Raw genomic sequence first — 20,417 nt, 5'->3', positions numbered from 1 at the left:
TCCCACCTGTACACACACACTTGCCATTAAAATATGATATTTTAAATGTAATGATGACTGTATTTCTATAAATTCACAACACTGAATGGTGTAATGAACTGAACATAAGGGATAAAATATGTTCAGGCTCATTCTGTACTCAGAAACTATAAAAGTGCAAAAAAAAAGAAAAGAAAAAAGGACAGACTTAATGAATGGACACATGCTGCAAAGTTTGACCTTAGTTCTGCAGATATTTTCATTGCCCTTTTGTTTTATATAACATTTCAGGAAAGTATATTATTATTATTATTATTATTATTATTATTATTATTATTATATTGTACCATTATAGACGACCACTAGAACGATTACATTGCTCTTTTAGAGAAGGACATGTTTGATCCTGCCTTCAAATTTATCCAGGAATCAAGTAGGACAGTCTTTATCTCCTATCTACAAACACTGAGAAATGAACACTGCCCAGAAATAAACACTGCCCAGTATATGTGCCTACGTATGCTGTCTGCTCTTGAATGAATCAAGGGTGAAGTGTGTCGGAAAGATTGTGATATTTTGCATCACCTGCTGAAAACATGACTCAAAATGTGCACTTTGTCTGATGTGAGCTGGGTGTAAGTAAATAAATAAATAAGAGGAAGTGTGTTGAATTTCATTTTGAGATTTTTTAAAAATAGTCTATGTATATTTATGGCTTCACCTTGCCTCAGATACATCAAACTAGTGGTTTAACGTGTAACAGGTTTTATTTTTGGACAGATATCTCTTCTTTATGAATAACAATCTCATTCAGGAAATACCAGGCAGTGGGACAGAACAGCTTTGTGTTAATGATAGAAGATAAAGTGGGTCAGTGGCTTATCTGTAAATGATGGCCTGCATGTCTGACCTCTTTCCTCATAGCTACATTCGTGTTTGTCTTCTCTGCTTCATATGAAAGCTGACCATGCCAAATTTTTATCTTCAATGTGTTATCTATTGTAAGGTGATGTACTGCAATGTGTGTCGTCTATACATGTGTTAATGTATATTATTATACACACAGGACACTTTTTCCATGGAATAAAAACGTGTTCTATTCCCTTTTAGTGGGTTTCATTCATTTGGTTCGATAGCATGTAATATTGTTCGCATATCACTTATCCTACGTGTATTATGCTACTCTACCCAATAGAGAATGAGCGTACAATATTGCATGTTGTCAAGACAACATGACTTCACATGTCGGAGCTGATGCGAATATCCAGTGACAAAACTTTTCTGCTGCACATGTGCAGAAGCATTTCTTTGTCTGCCGGGAAAGAGAAAAGACGAGGCTGATCCAGTGCTACTGCTAAGATTAGCTATGCTATAATTAAGCACTAAATAAATAAACTGAAAACTGAAACTAAAGACGTGCTGAACACCTGAAAGCCTACCAAAACTTCATTAGAGATTCTTCATGCATATTTACAAGACAAAACATACCAATGGACATTGAATAACTGGAAAAGAGACACGTTAGAGACGTAAAACTTCCGTGCTAGTGAGTGACTGTGACAATTTGTAAAAAAAAAAACATGGCCACCAGGTTTACGACGTCGTTAAAAGTGGAAGATTTTGAGAGAATTTTGGCTGCAAGGTCACGCTGTTGTGTGTAGTTGTCGATGTTTATTTTAAAAGTAACTAAGTAAATTATATAGGGAAATGAATACTTAGGTCTGAGTGAAAAATACTGTAGTGAGCGTGAGTGGAAGAAGAGTCTGGAGATAGAAATCTTAGTTTCTCGGTTGTTAGCCTGTGCTACAGTACTTGCTCCAGGCTGAAAACACATCTGTTTAGTCAAGCCTTGTGTTAATGGTGTTTATGAGGTAAAGGTGTAGATCTGGAGGATCCTCAGACAGAGTGTTTTGGTAAACTGGGATGTATGGATGCTGTCAGTCCCCACTCGCTTGCTCACTCAAGTTTGTTGACGGTGTAGTGGCTGCTGCTTTATGTCCCGGGGCTCCCTCATGCCTGTGTTACCTTCCGGCTCTCCCCTTTAAGTTATGCGGTCATAGTTAGTTGCCGGGGCGGCACGGTGGTGTAGTGGTTAGCGCTGTCGCCTCACAGCAAGAAGGTCCGGGTTCGAGCCCCGGGGCCGGCGAGGGCCTTTCTGTGCGGAGTTTGCATGTTCTCCCCGTGTCCGCGTGGGTTTCCTCCGGGTGCTCCGGTTTCCCCCACAGTCCAAAGACATGCAGGTTAGGTTAACTGGTGACTCTAAATTGACTGTAGGTGTGAATGTGAGTGTGAATGGTTGTCTGTGTCTATGTGTCAGCCCTGTGATGACCTGGCGACTTGTCCAGGGTGTACCCTGCCTTTCGCCCGTAGTCAGCTGGGATAGGCTCCAGCTTGCCTGCGACCCTGTAGAAGGATAAAGCGGCTAGAGATAATGAGATGAGATGAGTTAGTTGCCGGAGTCTCTGCTTGTACTCAGTGCAATATGTATACTGTTCCTACTTATTCAGGTGACATTGGGCATACCTAACAACCTGTGTTTTCTCTCTCTCTCTCCCTCCCCAAATCTGTCCCTCTGAGTTACATGTCGGTCCTGGGATCGAGGTGCTGACCTCTTCTGCTCTTCGGACCTGTCTGATCCATCCTGGTGCCCTGTGTCTGGTTGGAGTCTCATCGCATCGCTCCTGTGGAGAACGGCCCCATGTGGACAGTTGAAAGTCACACCTGGAGGACGCTCTGGACACTTACAGTAATGCTTTTATGGCTGAGGACTACAGGTGACTTGCTTACTTTCGGACTGCAGTTGTCATGAACAGTTTTGCACTCAAGTTTCCATCAATAAAGAGTTTATAACATCAACGAAACTGACTTCATGTTAAAACTGTTAATGTTATAGTCATGTTGTCTGTTGTTGCTCAAATGAGGATGGGTTCCCTTTTGAGTCTGGTTCCTCTCGAGGTTTCTTCCTCATGTCGTCTGAGGGAGTTTTTCCCTTGCCACCATCACCACAGGTGTGCTCATTGGGGATGGATTAGGGATAAAATTAGCTCATGTTTTAATGTCGTTCAAATTCTGTAAAGCTGCTTTGCGACAATGTTTCTTGTTAAAAGTGCTATACAAATAAACTTGACTTGGCTCTCAATAGCACTGGCTTGACTGTGCTAGCATTGGCCTTCGCTAACACTACTGATGAACGCTACACCGGCTGGAAGGTGAGTATATTGATATGAAGATCACTGGCAATGAGAAAGAAATTGTATATTTAAAAAAAACTTTCAAAGATTGTTATTGGCCATTTGCATGATTTTTAAAGAAATATTCGCTTCCAAGAAGACATTTGTCCAAAAATAAGAAGTTGGATCTTCTCAGGCGAATTAAAGAGGCCTGGATATTGTTTTTTTAACAGCTATATTTTATTTTCGACTACGCTGACATCATATGGGGGTGATAGGGGGAATTCTACTCTTATGGCACAACTTCAAGTTCTCCACAATAAAGCAGCACATATAATCTTAGATTTACCTTTTCCTTCGTCAGGAACGGAGGCCTTAAAAAATCTTAAGTGGGTACCGCTTAGCCGAAGATGTGCCAAACATAGAGTTTTCATTTACAAATGCCTAAATCAGCTGTTTGCTCATAAGTTTAATATTAATTTTAATAAAGACCATCACAACTATAACACGAGATTCAACAGTAATATTCGAAAAACAGCAGTTAGTATAAACTGGGGCCTGTGGACATCCAAAAAATTTTGCTGTAAATGACTGGAACAAATTAGAGAAGACATTAAGGGAAGAGACATCATTAAGTAAACTTTAAAAAGGTCTCAGGAATATAGTTTTCTAGTAAAATTAGTAGTGTGATATTAATTAACTCTTGACATTTTGTCTATTGTGCTTTAGTCAGATTTTTTTTTCTGTTTTATTGATTTTGATGGGCGGCATGGTGATGTAGTGGTTAGCACTGTCGCCTCACAGCAAGAAGGTCTGGGTTCGAGCCCCGTGGCTGGCGAGGGCCTTTCTGTGCGGAGTTTGCATGTTCTCCCCGTGTCCGCGTGGGTTTCCTCCGGGTGCTCCGGTTTCCCCCACAGTCCAAAGACATACAGGTTAACTGGTGACTCTAAATTGACCGTAGGTGTGAATGTGAGTGGTTGTCTATGTGTCAGCCCTGTGATGACCTGGCGACTTGTCCAGGGTGTACCCCGCCTTTCGCCCGTAGTCAGCTGGGATAGGCTCCAGCTTGCCTGTGACCCTGTAGAACAGGATAAAGCGGCTAGAGATGAGATTGATTTTGATTAGACCTGGGGGTTTTCCCTGTCAGTTTTTCATATTTTATATTACTTCTATAGTTTATATTTAATTTCTTTATTTCAAGGACCCTTCTGTAAATCACTCCGACGTTGGCATCCTCAATAAATATTTAATTAAAAAAAGTATAATATTGGCTGGCTTTTTTTTTTCCTGTGGTCTATCAGATATATTCCATTCAGCTAGCATGATATTGCACTCATCTTTGACTTGTTCAGTATTATGCTAGCTGAATGGGATATATCTGATGGACCACAAAAAAAAAAAAGCCAGCCAATATTATTTAAATATTTCAGTGAGTGAACTACTATTTTCTTTGTGCTTTGTTTTTTGGTGTGTAAACACTGGCTATTAAGTGAATAGCTGGCTGGTTTCCCCACAGTACACCACTATTGGATGTGGAAGATTCAATAGTGTCCGCTAGGTGGCAGTAGAGTTTAACTGGAAACTTGTAAACTTTAACTCCAGGTGGAACTGAAGGAAAATTTCCTCTATGGTAATTAGTGCCTTAGTTGGTGGTAGGGATGAGACAGGACAATTTAATAAAGAAAAAAAAAAGGGAGGGGGGGGGGACTGATGTGGAATATTTTAAAAGCAGCAGCCCAGATTTCTTATTTGTATTAATTATCTTTAAATACTTCAGCAGTTGGTCAAAAACAATGCAGAAACTCATTTAGACTTCTTGAAACTTCAGGTGACCCTGTTTTAAAACTCACTCAAGCACACTAAGAAACATTAATTAGCTGGAATAGTAAAAACTTCACATTTTAAATCATGATCTAATCACAATTCTGTTACATCACACTCATCATCTCAGAGGGTGTGCTGATGGACCATTAAAAAAAAAAAAAAAAAAAAAAGTGTGAAATTTGGCCATTTTCTGATGGGCCTCTTATTCCAGGTCCCTTCTCAATCCTGTTCTCATCAGAAGTGATCAATTACACACGGCAGAGTAAATGTTTTAATTGTTTTTATTAATGTATAATTTTGAAAAACAAAATAGCAGAGTACGCTTATTTAAATATAACAGTAATCACATCTTTTGTAGAAAAATACACCAGGTGAAAGGAAAGTGCTAAAAAAAAAAAAAAAAAAAAATACACAATCACTTATGATTCATTCAGGACTGTTAAACCAAAAAAGAGATTACTCCATTATTTTATCAACACAGGTCTGCATTAGTTAACGCTAAAGAACAACATGACAGCAGAGTCTCTTAGATCTTTCTAACATTTCTTCTATTCTTATACGAAACAAAAACAAACCCTTGATTAAACATGTACAAATATAGTGCTTCTGTAGTAGGGTTCATACTCTAAACTATTTAGTTTGCTTGAAATAATCTGTCGAGTTTCTGCTGTTCACAATCTGTAGGCTTAAAGTGAGGCTACCAGCGGAGGAACTGGACACGTCCATCATTAATATATTTAACCATGGAAAAGTGTCCGATAGATCAGGTTACCCCAGTGGAAAGGAGTCTTGCGATGACATGCATTTTGGAAAATGCATGCTGGTTTCAGGATCACCTTCCATTACAGAACAGAACCACCACCTGGCTGCTCGTATGGAGAGAACACACAGATGGCAGGTGGCAAAAGATGAAGTCAATACACTAGAGACCACATGAATGTCTCGTCTTTCAGAAGAAATGTTCTGTGGATTCACAAATTTTATTGTAGGTGGTGAACATGAAGTTTAAAAAAAAAAAAACACGTCTGGTAGTGGTCATGTTGGAGGTCTAGTCCGTGTGTGAAGCTTAAGACTTAACTCCATGTCTGGTGACTTGGGAGAAATTCTTGCACCACTTTGAAACCAGAGCTTAGAAAGGATTAGAACAAGCAAGACATCAACGTGAATAGCAAGAGAGTTACCGTATTTTAGTTTCAACTGTCCAAGTAGTCTTGATTGTGAGTGCAGTCACTTCTTCCTCTGCAGCTTGAACTAGAAGAAGTGTTTTTACAAACTGGGGGGGGGAATCTTCAAAAAAAACCTCACATTTTCATAAGCCATCCAACAGTGTCTCAGGTGCAAAAAAAAGAAAAGAAAGGCAGCCAAAAATTGATTGGGGACTTTCTTTTAGGTGGTCAGCACCCAGCAGGTACATCTGATATGAAGTCAAACTCATTCTGGCCCAGCCACAGTTCTGGAAGTTCATTAGCCCTGTCCAAACCCAGCTCCACTACCAGAGACATCAAGACATCCTCATCCACCGGATCAGAATCTATGATCCCAGACCCTTGAGCCATGCCAGGGCCAGGGATTTGTGCTGGACTCATTGAAGCAGTGCCAAATCCTCTGTTGGATCCAGAAGAGACTGTAGAAGAAGCAGCCAGGCTCTGATAGTGACTGTTGAGTTTCTGCAGCTGCATGGAGGCTATGAGGTGCTGGCTGGACTGCAGACAGAAGGGCTGAGACTTGGTGAGGCCTGGGGAAGAAGAATGGAGATTGGGAGGGGGGTACTGTGGGCCCGTTTTGCCAGAGTTTGTGTAGTGCAGCAGGGTCAGAGAGTCACGGTCCTTCATGCTGGAGTTGGACAGCAGCAGTAAGCTCATTACCTGGTGACACCTGTGACACAAAAAGATGTTGTGCAAATAGTGAACCAGTGTACTTATAAAGTGGTTTCCCCAACACAGATTAACCCTAAACCAGAGTCCTGGTTAATGCCGTGTTCAGAAATATTCCTCTTCATCTCCGAATGCATTTGCTAAGCAACAAGCAAGCTTGTCAGTTGAGTAATTTTTATAAAATCATGCTTCATCAACTAAATTCCAAAGCAGGCAGTCAAATCTGGTCGTTACTAACCTGCACCTGTACACACTTAATGGGCAGCAAATTATAACTGCCAGTCCTTGATCAATGAAAAGGGGTATTTGGTAGAAATAACAACAGCAGACCAATTATTTTTATTCTCTCCACCCACCCTTTTTTTTTTTAAATGTAGCATACTTTGTACAGCAATAATTTTTGAACAAAAAAGTTAGCTACCTATTAAAACGTACACCCTGTACCACCGTGTTTTAGTCACGAGGCAGCCATGAAGCTGTTCAAGCAAACTGGGGTTTTAAGAATCAGAATTATGAATACGCTGAATACGCCTGGGAACCATTTATGAGCCTATGAATATGGTAGTGAAGTCATGTGACCCTGTAACACTCACAGAGTGTGAGAGTCATGAGGCTGACTTTGAGGCACTTAATCATTTAATCATTTACACGGCCCCATTTCCCTGCATTCCTCTTTAGGCTCATGTTTAGTGGGAAGACATAATTGCGAAAGGCTGGCATGCAGCTGGAACAGGCCTCTAGCAAGGAGAAGAAAAAAAAAAAACAAAAAAAACCACACAAGCTCATCTCATCAGCCCTTCCTGATGCCAACAGCTGTAGGGCATTCAGCTCAGGATCTTCATGATAAGACAGTGTGCATTATTCATTGCCTGGAAGCAGTTACATACATGGTTAAGCCTACAACTTCATTTGCATCGACCAAAGAGATGCGTTGGTCCAGAAGAGGAAGTTTTTTAAAGTTACTTGTCTGTGAAAATCCTAAACATACAGTACACAATACATAACTTTACGGACAAGATTATTTTACTTCTACACAAGTGTTGACTGATTGCGATGGGGTTTGTGACATGCATTGCATTATATTTCTTGTAATTCTGCATGGCAGGATCTTTTCCCAAAGGAAACGAGTCATTGTGCCAGTAATGTCACAAGAAAGACATTGTTTTAAGGACTACTCTACTACAAGCCAAGCCAAGCCTAGCCAAGCCTCTCTCTCTCTCTCTCAGTATCAATAGCCAATGAAATGGTTGGGATTAGCCAGTCATTAGTGGTGTCTGTTACACAACTAATTATGTTACAAGTTAGTTGAAAGATCAGTTTGTTTCATTCACCCAACTGGTACAGATACAACTTTTAGCCTATATAAGCTTAATCAAAACATTAAAGTGAAAAATTGATTCATTTACTATTTCAAGCAGGAGCAGGATAAAAATATGAAGTTACACATGTAGTGAAATTGTTAATTTTACCTTATTATAGCTTTAACATACTCACTGTACACCTCTTGAAAAAGAAACTCTGGCACATTAAAGCATATTAAGCTCTGTGGTTCAATAAAACAAACCATCTGATAAAGCTGCAAACTCCAACTGGCAAATCTATACAGAAGCAGAAAGGGTAAGAAATAAACATCAGATCTTTTTTTTCTATTTGTAAGAATTTACCTTTGAGAAAAAGTCAGCAGGGTCTGGTTTCAAGGCTGGCTGCTGGTCATCAAATAAATAAATATCTGCAAGATAAATAAATGAAAGGGGGGAAGAAAACCCCACATATGCGTTGATAAGTTCCTGTGAAAGATGCAAAGTGCAGTCTGTGCCCTGCTGAAGACTTGTCTCTCTGCAATATCACAGAGTCCAGCTCCTCCATCAAAGGCACTAAGCCTAAATACACACACACACACACACATACACAAAAGGAGTGCGTTCACTGGAGTTGACTCATTAATGTGGAGTGGATCCTTGGGACTGGACTGAAACACAATGAACAGTTTAATTAGTTCCAGTCCCTTTATTTAAAATGGTTTTCCATATTGTTACTAAATGCAGCCTATGGGTAGTACCTCACTGGTCTGCGACTAGTTGGAGACACAACAATTGCGATAAAATATAAAATTAGCGACAATTTTCACTTGGAATCACACTGAATCGATATTTGCATATTTTACCGCAATTGTTGTGTCTCCAGGCGGCATGGTGGTGTAGTGGTTAGCGCTGTCGCTTCACAGCAAGAAGGTCTGGGTTCGAGCCCCGTGGCCGACGAGGGCCTTTCTGTGTGGAGTTTGCATGTAGTCCGCGTGGGTTTGCTCCGGTTTCCCCCACAGTCCAAAGACATGCAGGTTAGGTTAACTGGTGACTCTAAATTGACCGTAGGTGTGAATGTGAGTGTGAATGGTTGTCTGTGTCTATGTGTCAGCCCTGTGATGACCTGGCGACTTGTCCAGGGTGTACCCCGCCTTTCGCCCATAGTCAGCTGGGATAGGCTCCAGCTTGCCTGCGACCCTGTAGAACAGGATAAGCAGCTACAGATGATGGATGGCTGGATATATTAAAAGGTAAACCGGTGAATCATATTGTTATAGCCTTAAAACTACATCCATCCATAGCCGTTTATCCTGTACAGGGTCGCAGGCAAGCTGGAGCCTATCCCAGCTGACTATAGGTGAGAGGCGGGGTACACCCTGGACAAGTCGCCAGGTCATCGCAGGGCTGACACAGAGACACAAACAACCATTCACACCTACAGTCAATTTAGAGCCACCAATTAACCTAACCTATATGTCTTTGGACTGTGGGGGAAACCAGAGCACCCAGAAGAAAGCCACACAGACATGGGGAGAACATGCAAACTCCACACAGAAAGACCCTTGTCGGCCATGGGGCTTGAACCCGGAACCTTCTTGTTGTGAGGCGACAGTGCTAACCACTACACCACCATGCCTCCACCCTAGTGCAGCCTTCTGAAATATAAATGCACACATTACAAGGGCAGGGTGACATAATGGTTAACACTGCTGCCTCACAGCAAGCAGATTCTGGGTTCCAATCTTTCTGTGTGGAGTTTGCATGTTCACCCCGTGCCTGTATGGGTTTCCCCCACAGTCCAAGACATGTGGATTAGGTCAACTAAGTGTGAACGGCTGTCTGCCGGAGAACCGTGTTATTTGTGACCTGTCCAGGTTGTACCCTGCCTCTCATCTAAAGTCAGCCGGGATTGGCTCTAGCTCTCCCACGACCCATCTCATCTCATCATCTCTAGCCGCTTTATCCTGTTCTACAGGGTCGCAGGCAAACTGGAGCCTATCCCAGCTGACTACAGGTGAAAGGCGGGGTACACCCTGGACAAGTCACCAGGGCATCACAGGGCTGACACATAGACACAGACAACCATTCACACTCACACCTACAGTCAATTTAGAGTCACCAGTTAACCTAACCTGCACGTCTTTGGACTGTGGGGGAAACCGGAGCACCCGGAGGAAACCCATGCGGACAACATGCAAATTCCGCACAGAAAAGCCATCGCCGGCCGCTGGGTTCGAACCCAGAACCTTCTTGCTGTGAGGCAACAGCACTAACCACTACACCACCATGCCGCCCTCTCCCACAACCTGCAATGGATAAATGGTATAGAAAAAGAATGAATGAATAAATGTTGCAAAAGGCCAATATTGCTATTAAAACGTAGAGCATGTGCCGTCTCCTTGTGGTCCTGATGCTGATAGTTGTTTGTGTATGCGAGTTTTAAATTTTTAATAATGATTTTTTTATAGGAAAGAATTGGCCTACAACATTAAACAATATGATGATGAAACAGTAATACATGTCAATACAGATGTAAATGGATACTATAGTGTTTTTACTTCAGGTTCAAAGTCCAATCCAATGCCTTATCCGGGTTTTCTCTTTGGCCGCTGTGAAAGCGAGTTAAGTGGACAGATGCTGGCTATTCACACACACACACACACACACACACAGAGCAACGGCTCCAAGAATAACCCAGTCAAAAACTATCAATTAAAAAAAAATTAATTCACACTGATTATTAATCCAAAGCAGCAGCAAAACACTTCATAACAGTGGATTTTTCCTTTTTTTTCTACTTTGTCTTTATGACTGTACCAAACACTACCCCAGCCCACAGGCACTGGGGTGTCCAGTTTATTATCTATATGGGGTTACAGAAAGGGCACAAAAACATAATAAACAGCATCTCATTATGTTTATTTGCAGAATAGCTCTTAAATAGGTCACATCTTAGCATCAACCTTCTAACTGATCCATAGTTCTTATTAGATACACTACCGTTCAAAAGTTTGGGGTCACTTTGAAATGTCCTTATTTTTGAAAGAAAAGCACTGTTCTTTTCAATGAAGATCACTTTAAACTAATCAGAAATCCACTCTATACATTGCTAATGTGCTAAATGACTATTCTAGCTGGCGGCACGGTGGTGTAGTGGTTAGCGCTGTCGCCTCACACGGGTTCGAGCCCCGTGGCCGGCGAGGGCCTTTCTGTGTGGAGTTTGCATGTTCTCCCTGTGTCCACGTGGGTTTCCTCCGGGTGCTCCGGTTTCCCCCACAGTCCAAAGACATGCAGGTTAGGTTAACTGGTGACTCTAAATTGACCGTAGGTGTGAATGAGAGTGTGAATGGTTGTCTGTGTCTATGTGTCAGCCCTGTGATGACCTGGCGACTTGTCCAGGGTGTACCCCGCCTTTCGCCCGTAGTCAGCTGGGATAGGCTCCAGCTTGCCTGTGACCCTGTAGACGGATAAAGCGGCTAGAGATAATGAGATGAGACTATTCTAGCTGCAAACGTCTGGTTTTTGGTGCAATATCTCCATAGGTGTATAGAGGCCCATTTCCAGCAACTCTCACTCCAGTGTTCTAATGGTACAGTGTGTTTGCTCATTGCCTCAGAAGGCTAATGGATGATTAGAAAACCCTTGTACAATCATGTTAGCACAGCTGAAAACAGTTGAGCTCTTTAGAGAAGCTATAAAACTGACCTTCCTTTGAGCAGATTGAGTTTCTGGAGCATCACATTTGTGGGGTCGATTAAATGCTCAAAATGGCCAGAAAAATGGCTTGACTATATTTTCTATTCATTTTACAACTTATGGTGGGAAATAAAAGTGTGACTTTTCATGGAAAAAACAAAATCGTCTGGGTGACCCCAAACTTTTGAACGGTAGTGTATTATATAGCCTAATGATTTTAATCAACTTAAGGAACTGCATGGAGTTAGGGTGGCAACTGGGGTGGCAAGGATTCTTTTGCCCTGTAGACACGCCCCCTGACATTCAGGGCAGAGTGTTATCCAAAATTACGGGTCAGCTAATGAGGATGCAGGGTCCAGGTAGTGAAATTGGTTCCAGCCAAAAATAAAAGAGGACAGTATTTCTATTTAAAAATTGTTGCTAAAGTTTATAGTTAACTTGCAGGAAGCGTCATTTAATTATCATCTTGCCCTTTAGGCGCTGTCCCAATTGCTCTGTCTATAGTGGTGTTATTATTAGAGACACTTAAAGAAAAATCTAAGCTGCACCAAATCAGTTCTACCAAGATTTCTTGATAGTGGCTGCATTCCCATAATGCAGCAATTTTTTCCTCACCAACCATTAACTTGAATCAGGGACTCTCCTGACACACACACTGGCGTTTGGGATTGAGCCTACATCTGGCACTTTGACTCGTGGAGTCCACACAGTTCACATGTAGATGAGGAACAGAATGATGTCTCCTTTAGGCTACTCCTCTGGGGACATGGGATGCAAATAAGAAAGACAGTTTAATGTTGGTTTGTAAACGCCCAAGACATGAGTCACAGGACAGGGGACACACACACACACACAATCAGGACAGATTCTTGGCAAATGCATTTCTTTTCATTTTTAAAGCAAACATCACATAAAAGAAAACAGAGTGGATGTTGTAATATTTGTTGATCGGGCATAACTGAGCTTGTGTGAGAGAGAAACAGTGGATGTGTGTGGGAGTAAGAGGCTGTTGGCCTGTAATAGAGCCAGATGAGCACTTTGCATAAACCCGTTGGGAAGTCAAAAGAGAAGCACGAGCAGGTGCGAACAAATTGGTGTGTGTGTGTGCGCCAAAACAATGCCAACCTGCAGAACAAACTGCCATTAGGCAGTGGGTTTACATATGTGTGGAAATTTAAGACAAGGGGAAGAACAGCAGCAAATTGCAAAATATTTCAAAAGTAAAATACAACAAAATCAATAAATGTGCAAAATAAGTATTTAAATTTAGCAACAATGGCAAATTTAGTGATCCTGCCTTAACTATCCCAATTTCATTCTGCTCATTGCAAAATTAGTTCCAACATCTACCTACTTACTTCTACTCCTTCATAGAAGTCAATTCTTCTGTCTCTATTTTCTCACAAATGATTATTCCCCTATCTGTAATATCTACTTATTCAATTAGTGTCAAGTCTTCAGGCTTACTCTAGTGAATAGTACAGTACATAAATTAAGGGAAGTTGTTTGACATCAGCTTAGCGCTGTTGCCTCACAGCAAGAATGTTCTGGGTTCAAGCCCAGTGACCAACAGGGGCCTTTCAGTGTGGAGTTTGCATGTTCTCTCCGTGTCTGCATGGGTTTCCTCCACAGTCCAAAGACATGCAGGTTAGGCTAATTGGTGGCTTTAAATTGACTGTAGGTGTGAATATGAGTGTGAATGGTTGTTTGTCTCAGTGTCAGCCCTGCGATAACCTGGTAACTTGTCCAGGGTGTACCCCGCCTCTCGTCCATAGTCAGCTGGGATAGGCTCTAGCTTGCCTGCGACTCTGCACAGGAGAAGCGGTTATGGATAATAGATGGATGTTTGACATCAGAGCGGCATGGTGGTGTAGTGGTTTGCACTGTCACCTCACAGCAAGAAGGTTCTGGGTTCGAGCCCAGTCTGGAGTTTCTGTGTGGAGTTTGCATGTTCTCCCCATGTCTGCGTGGGTTTCCTCAAGGTGCTTAATTCCCCCACATTCCAAAGACATGCAGTTAGGTTAACTGGCTACTCTAAATTGCCCGTGAGTGTGAATGGTTGAGAAGAGAAAACCTCTATAAATAATCCAGTAGAAGGCAACGGGAACCCACTACTGTAATTCTTCCCTAGAAACTTGGACTTGCCATTATTTAGAACACTAAAGAAGTTTAACATCAGGATGCAGCAGGTAGTGTTACCATCTCACAGTAGCCAGGGTCCACGGTTTGAGCCTGAGCTTGGGTTACCGTTGAGTTTCACATGTTCTCCTCGTGTCTATATGAGTTTCCTCCAAGTTCTCCCATTTCCTTCATGCTGTGAGGTGGATTGGCCATTCTTAATTTCTCCTGTTTCTTGGATTGGCTCCTGAAAGGGATCAGGACACTTCATCCAATGACCATTTCGTCCAAGGCCTTTTTCATACACACCATCAATTATTTTATTCATGGTGACAATATGTGCGACAAGATTGAGAAAAAAAAAAACAGCAACGAAGAACAGGATCGGAAAACCAGGGAATCTACACAGGAGAATAAGGCTCGGTAATGCACGCTGACGTGCCGTAATACTTCGCACTGAACGTGCATTTTCTCAGTCTTTATATAGACATGCTGATGCCTCTTGATCATGTGCAGGTGAGCCTCATTAGCAGTGCGCGTGCGAGAGTCCGCTCGGCGTGCACGCAGTCCAGAGCACGCCCAAGAGTCCTTCAGGTGCCCACACCAAAGCGCGCAGGACTGACACCCACATAATAGTTGAGGCCCCAAAAAAGGATATCTGGCAAGTGCGAGTATAGATTTTCTATGTAATTTGGTCTAATAAAAACGATCTTTCCCCACAGGCGGCCCCACCTGAAGCTGACACTCACCGATTCCCATCATTTCCGGTCTTGTTTTCATTTTGCAATGGCGGCCCCCAACATACGCGAGGAAGGAGTTTTTGTCGAACTTTAACATCAGGATGCAGCAGGTAGTGTTACCATCTCACAGAAGGAGTTTTTGTCGATCTTTACTCGCCATTAGATTTCACAACTCGCATTTGGCGAGTGGTTAAACTACACGCTACAAAAATGTGTTTTGCTTCAGTCAGATTCCACTGAGGATTCCTCCTTTTTTTCAAACAAACAAATACCTGAAATACCTTGGATTTTACATGAATACTAGGTATTCCATCGTTTTGACCACACTCGCCGAGAAAGGCGAATCTGGGGCGATCTTTACTCGCCATTAGATTTCACAACTCGCATTTGGCGAGTGGTTAAACTACATGCTACAAAAATGTGTTTTGCTTCAGTCAGATTCCACTGAGGATTCCTCCTTTTTTTCAAACAAACAAATACCTGAAATATAAAAATGATTGATAGTGCGTACAAAAAAAAAAAGCTTTGGACGAAATGTCTTAACTATTGGATGAAATGACTTGTATCCCTCCTGAACAATCACAACCCTTATCAGTATAAATTAATTACTGAAAATAAATGAAATGAATGAATGGTCGAAATGAGCTAGGCGACTATGGTGTACCCAGTCCAGGGTGTATTCCCACCTAGCATGCAGTGTTCGGCTTTGGATTGGCTCCAGATTCACTGAAACCTTAAGCATAGAGCGGTTACTTGAAATGATCAAAGTGACACTTGGAAACAAAAGAGATTATCCAAAAAAAAAAAAAGGCCCCTGCTTTGCAAACTTTACACCATGTGGTAAAACCCAGTCAGCAAACAAGGGCAAGGAAGTGAAGCATTTTGGCTATTCAGCACTATAACAGCAAACTATAGTTTCAGCACAATTCTATAACAGTGAAAAATAACCTGACAGACAGCGATTTGGACAAGATGATGTGTCTGGAGACAGCAGACTGTTGGGTGCGTCTTCAAGCTGGACTGATGGGTGTGAACGCATAAATGAACTCACAGGCACAGCGTTCATCTGTTTCCGATGAAGCACTCACAGGCCTCAAAAGGAATTTTATAAATGCTTTCAAAAGGGAAAGTTTTCTCAAATATCCTGTCAGATTCATGTAAAGCACGTGTCCGGTGCATTAATTCAAATTCATACACTCAAAGTTGCCAAAAATATGTGGACACCTAACCATTACACCCATTTAAGCCATGGGTATTAACACAGTGTTGGCAATCAGTCAGTTGAGCAAGCTGCTGGCACACTTTGTCCAGCTGGAAATGAATAAAGTCATTTCATTTCCTCTCCAATCCATTTGCAGGCGAAGGCTTGAATATCAATGTACAATGAGCAATGTTCTGTGTCTTCACTCTTAGAAATAAAAGGTGCAGCGCTGTACCTTTCCTTGTCGTTGTGGTGGCACGATCAATGATACGTACAGCTTTTGTACCTTTAGAATTTATCTTTTATCTGAAAAGTTTAACATGATTTAAGGTACATACCTGGACGTTAAGGATCACTGTTGTGCCTTGAAGATATGCCACGTGCATCTTCTTCGATAAAGAACAAAGCTTGTACTCTTGATGGTACCACTCCATTGGAAAAGAAAAACCAGTTCACTACTTTTATTTCTGAGTGTAGGCTTTCATAACACCATCATTTGAAAGTCAACATTTACGGTATATTCTGCAATATACATAAATTTACACGACTCCGTAGTATATTTAACTAATTGCTGGTGTTGATCCTCCTTTCAACCCAATGACGCTTTGTCTTCCTTTTATGCCAAAAAAGTTGACCACAGATCTTTTAATGTCATTTCATCTGTCGACTGTGCTACTTTTCCTTGCAGTGTTTTATAAAAGTAAAAATCCCAGAGAGACAGCTCTCACCAGTTTTATAGTCTGCTCTTTTTGCTGTTGATTCGTTTATGGCATTCAAATGGAATAACGTTTTTCAGTGCTAATAAACAAGTTAATGAATCACACTTGCAGTGCCATTAAAAGAAACCACAGTCACTGAGAAAATTATAAAGATGATAGGTGAGTAAAAGCAGTGCTGCTCCACATATGGCCATACCAGATTAACCCACACAAAGCTTCGAGCTCTAGAGATCTCACACACACACACACGCTTGCTTACCCTTAGGATTTTATTAGAAAAGAAATATTTACACTCCAATGATAAAATCCACAGAAAAAAAAATCTTAAATGGGGCAACAGTATTTATTATACATGTTAATTAAAGGGAATTAACAAGTTTAGTTGACCTACATTCTTCATTCTCATCCCTCTATCCTTTCTGTCTATCCTCCAGTTTCTGCGAGCTTGCTTGGGTGGAGCAGTTTGTTGTGTTTTTGGAGAGTATGAGTGTGTGTTGGCAGCGTTATATGACAATGACTCCATTTCACCAGGGAACATTGAAAGACATACCACTTAAAATAAAATAGACAATAAAACCAAGTGAATATCTTTGACAACAAATTCCAACACTAAACATGTCCTCCAACTTGAACCGCATTTCTAAAATGGATCCATGACGATAACAAGTGATGGCTATCAAAACCAAAACCGCGCTGAAGGGGAAAAAAAAAAAAAAAGCACCAAATACCAGCATTTAAATTCTTTCTTGACATGTTTTAGCTTAAGAGGATAGGATTGGCTTGGTCAGGTCTTGCTTTTCGATTCAAAATATCAATGGAATTTTAAAAATACGATAGAAACATTTGGACTGTTCACCTTGTGACCTGCTCTGACTACGGACTCCTCACACGGGGCACTGCTGGCCTGCTCATTTTCTCATTAAACAAAGTTCCTCGGAAACATTCGAGTAATGTTTTCCAAAGCTCCGCTCCGCTGATGGCTCCCACATACTGTCTTCATTAGCAGAGCAGAGTCTGATTTGGAAACATGAGCTCAGAGCCCACTGCTTAAACGACATTCTTCAGATTCCCTGTAAACAAGCAACAAAATAAAGGAGAGAAAAAATGAAAATGAGGATAAATCAAGTTACTATAGAAAGCAGTGAACAGGATCATGATTTGTTTTAATGTTACAACAACAGTGGTGAAGTCATGAAGAGAAAAACGCACATTTTTGGAACACAAGCACTTGTTTCAAGTCAAACGATCTCGCAGGAGTTGTCCAAACTCGGCGTTTGACACTCTGACTCCGTTTTTTTCCCACAAACGGAAACAGAAGGAAAAAAAAATCCAAAAGTACGTGACTTTAGCTCAATCCAACACTTTATTCCCAATAAAAGATCAACGAGTTCAATCATAAAGAAGGTTAATAATAATAATAATAAAAGTTTACAGTGCAGGTCTGTTTCTTAGTAGAATTACAGTGGTGCTTGAAAGTTTGTGAACCCTTTAGAATTTTCTATATTTTTGCATAAATATGAGCTAAAACATCATCAGATTTTCACCCAAGTCCTAAAAGTAGATGAAGAGAACCCAGTTAAACAAATGAGACAACAGTATTCTACTTGGTCATTTATTTATTGAGGAAAATGATCCAATATTACATATCTGTGAGTGGCAAAAGTATGTGAACCTCGAGGATTAGCAGTTAATTTGAAGGTGAAATTAGAGTCAGGTGTTTTCAATCAGTGGGATGGCAATCAGGTGTGAGTGGGCACCCTGTTTTATTTAAAGAACAGGGATCTATCAAAGTCTGATCTTCACAGCACATGTTTGTGGAAGTGTATCATGGCACGAACAAAGGAGATTTCTGAGGACCTCAGAAAAAGTGCTGTTGATCCTCATCAGGCTGGAAAAGGTTACAAAACCATCTCTAAAGAGTTTGGACTTCATCAATCCACAGTCAGACAAATTGTGTACAAATGGAGGAAATTCAAGACCATTGTTACCCTCCCCAGGAGTGGTCGACCAACAAAGATCACTCCAAGAGCAAGGCGTGTAATAGTCGGCGAGGTCACAAAGGACCCCAGGGTAACTTCTAAGCAACTGAAGGCCTCTCTCACATTGGCTAATGTTAATGTTCATGAGTCCACCATCAGGAGAACACTGAACAACAATGGTGTGCATGGCAGGGTTGCAAGGAGAAAGCCACTGCTCTCCAAAAAGAACACTGCTGCTCATCTGCAGTTTGCTAAAGATCACATGGACAAGCCAGAAGGCTATTGGAAAAATGTTTTGTGGACGGATGAGACCAGAATAGAACTTTTTGGTTTAAATGAGAAGCGTTATGTTTGGAGAAAGGAAAACACTGCATTCCAGCATAAGAACCTTATCCCATCTGTGAAACATGGTGGTGGTAGTATCATGGTTTGGGCCTGTTTTGCTGCATCTGGGCCAGGACAGCTTGCCATCATTGATGGAACAATGAATTCTGAATTATGAAAGTGAATTCTAAAGGAAAATGTCAGGACATCTGTCCATGAACTGAATCTCAAGAGAAGGTGGGTCATGCAGCAAGACAATGACCCTAAGCACACAAGTTGTTCTACCAAAGAATGGTTAAAGAATAATAAAGTTAATGTTTTGGAATGGCCAAGTCAAAGTCCTGACCTTAATCCAATCGAAATGTTGTGGAAGAACCTGAAGTGAGCAGTTCATGTGAGGAAACCTACCAACATCCCAGAGTTGAAGCTGTTCTGTACGGAAGAATGGGCTAAAATTCCTCCAAGCCGGTGTGCAGGACTGATCAACAGTTACCGCAAACGTTTAATTGCTGCACAAGAGGGTCACACCAGATACTGAAAGCAAAGGTTCACATACTTTTGCCTCTCACAGATATGTAATATTGGATCGTTTTCCTCAATAAATAAATGACCAAGTATAATATTTTTGTCTCCATTTGTTTAACTGGGTTCTCTTTATCTACTTTTAGGACTTGTGTGAAAATCTGATGATGTTTTAGGTCATATTTATGCAGAAATATAGAAAATTCTAAAGGGTTCACAAACTTTCAAGCACCACTGTATATAAGGAAAGAAAATATGGTGACATTCGAATGAATTACCAAGTCAATTAGTGGCAGGTAAACTGCAGTTGATCTTATCTCACACGGACACTTTTACAAAGCCAATGTTCACAGCTTGTCAGAATGGAAATATCCAGGTTATTGCATTTCCTGGGGAGGCAAAAAAGCATGCAAATATGACAGCATGTAAATCGACACTATGTGAGCCTCCTGTTTTGATTTGCATGACACTTAACTCATGTTGAAAAGGACATCCCTGTTGCCCTGGCCTGCTGGCGTTTTCATGACATTATGCCTGTCTAAGCAATGAAAAGCACCTACCGAAGCCAATATGAAGTCCTGTGTTTAAAAAAAAAAAAAAAAAGGGAAACATTTCCACATTTCTGACTGCGGAGCAACAGAAGTGATTGGCATGTCCTGTTTCCTATTACTCACAAGTCATCTTTGTGTAAATTTTTCAGGCAGCTGTTTAAGGCTACGCGACATTATTGGTTACACATGAGACCACAAATTCCTTCAGCATGGATGTAACATTGTTATAAGCGGTTAAAGTGTGCTAACTACACCCTTACATCTGTTTGGGTTTGCGTTAGGTAGCTCTTGTCGGAGTTAGAAAAATCCAACAAATTTGGATTGATTTTTGCTTCAGTTGTTTTCGTCGCTGTAAGTGCAGCACACTGTGGCTCAATCGGACTGTGGGAAAAGACTGTTAAAAAGCAAAGTCGTAGAAT

The 20,417-nt window shown here is 41.2% G+C and overlaps 2 protein-coding genes across 4 annotated transcripts in view; both read right to left on the bottom strand.

Moving 5' to 3' along the window:
* Nucleotides 1–5,344: 5,344 nt before the first annotated feature.
* cited1 (Cbp/p300-interacting transactivator, with Glu/Asp-rich carboxy-terminal domain, 1) lies at nucleotides 5,345–8,714 on the bottom strand. The gene is made up of 2 exons (XM_060924756.1): nucleotides 8,512–8,714; nucleotides 5,345–6,848 (listed from the first exon to the last, which is right to left on the bottom strand). The coding sequence occupies exon 2, from the start codon at nucleotides 6,833–6,835 to the stop codon at nucleotides 6,368–6,370; it is 468 nt and encodes a 155-aa protein (XP_060780739.1). The 5' UTR covers nucleotides 6,836–6,848; nucleotides 8,512–8,714; the 3' UTR covers nucleotides 5,345–6,367.
* Nucleotides 8,715–16,872: 8,158 nt separating this feature from the next.
* The window catches only part of hdac8 (histone deacetylase 8), a 50,797-nt gene continuing 47,252 nt past the window's right edge, over nucleotides 16,873–20,417 (bottom strand). For all 3 annotated transcript variants that reach the window (XM_060922595.1, XM_060922667.1, XM_060922741.1), the window contains one exon: nucleotides 16,873–17,692. In XM_060922595.1, coding sequence (XP_060778578.1) covers nucleotides 17,670–17,692 — 23 coding nt within the window. In that variant the 3' untranslated portion in view covers nucleotides 16,873–17,669. The remainder of the gene's footprint in view (nucleotides 17,693–20,417) is intronic.

This window comes from Neoarius graeffei, chromosome 1, assembly GCF_027579695.1.
Source record: "Neoarius graeffei isolate fNeoGra1 chromosome 1, fNeoGra1.pri, whole genome shotgun sequence".
In the NCBI taxonomy this organism is placed as follows: domain Eukaryota; kingdom Metazoa; phylum Chordata; class Actinopteri; order Siluriformes; family Ariidae; genus Neoarius; species Neoarius graeffei.
This window is presented reverse-complemented; position numbering and strand designations above follow the sequence as displayed.

What these genes read in the sequence shown, in the direction of transcription:
- cited1 (XM_060924756.1), bottom strand. Translation starts at nt 6,835, where the DNA reads ATGAGCTTACTGCTGCTGTCCAACTCCAGCATGAAGGACCGTGACTCT.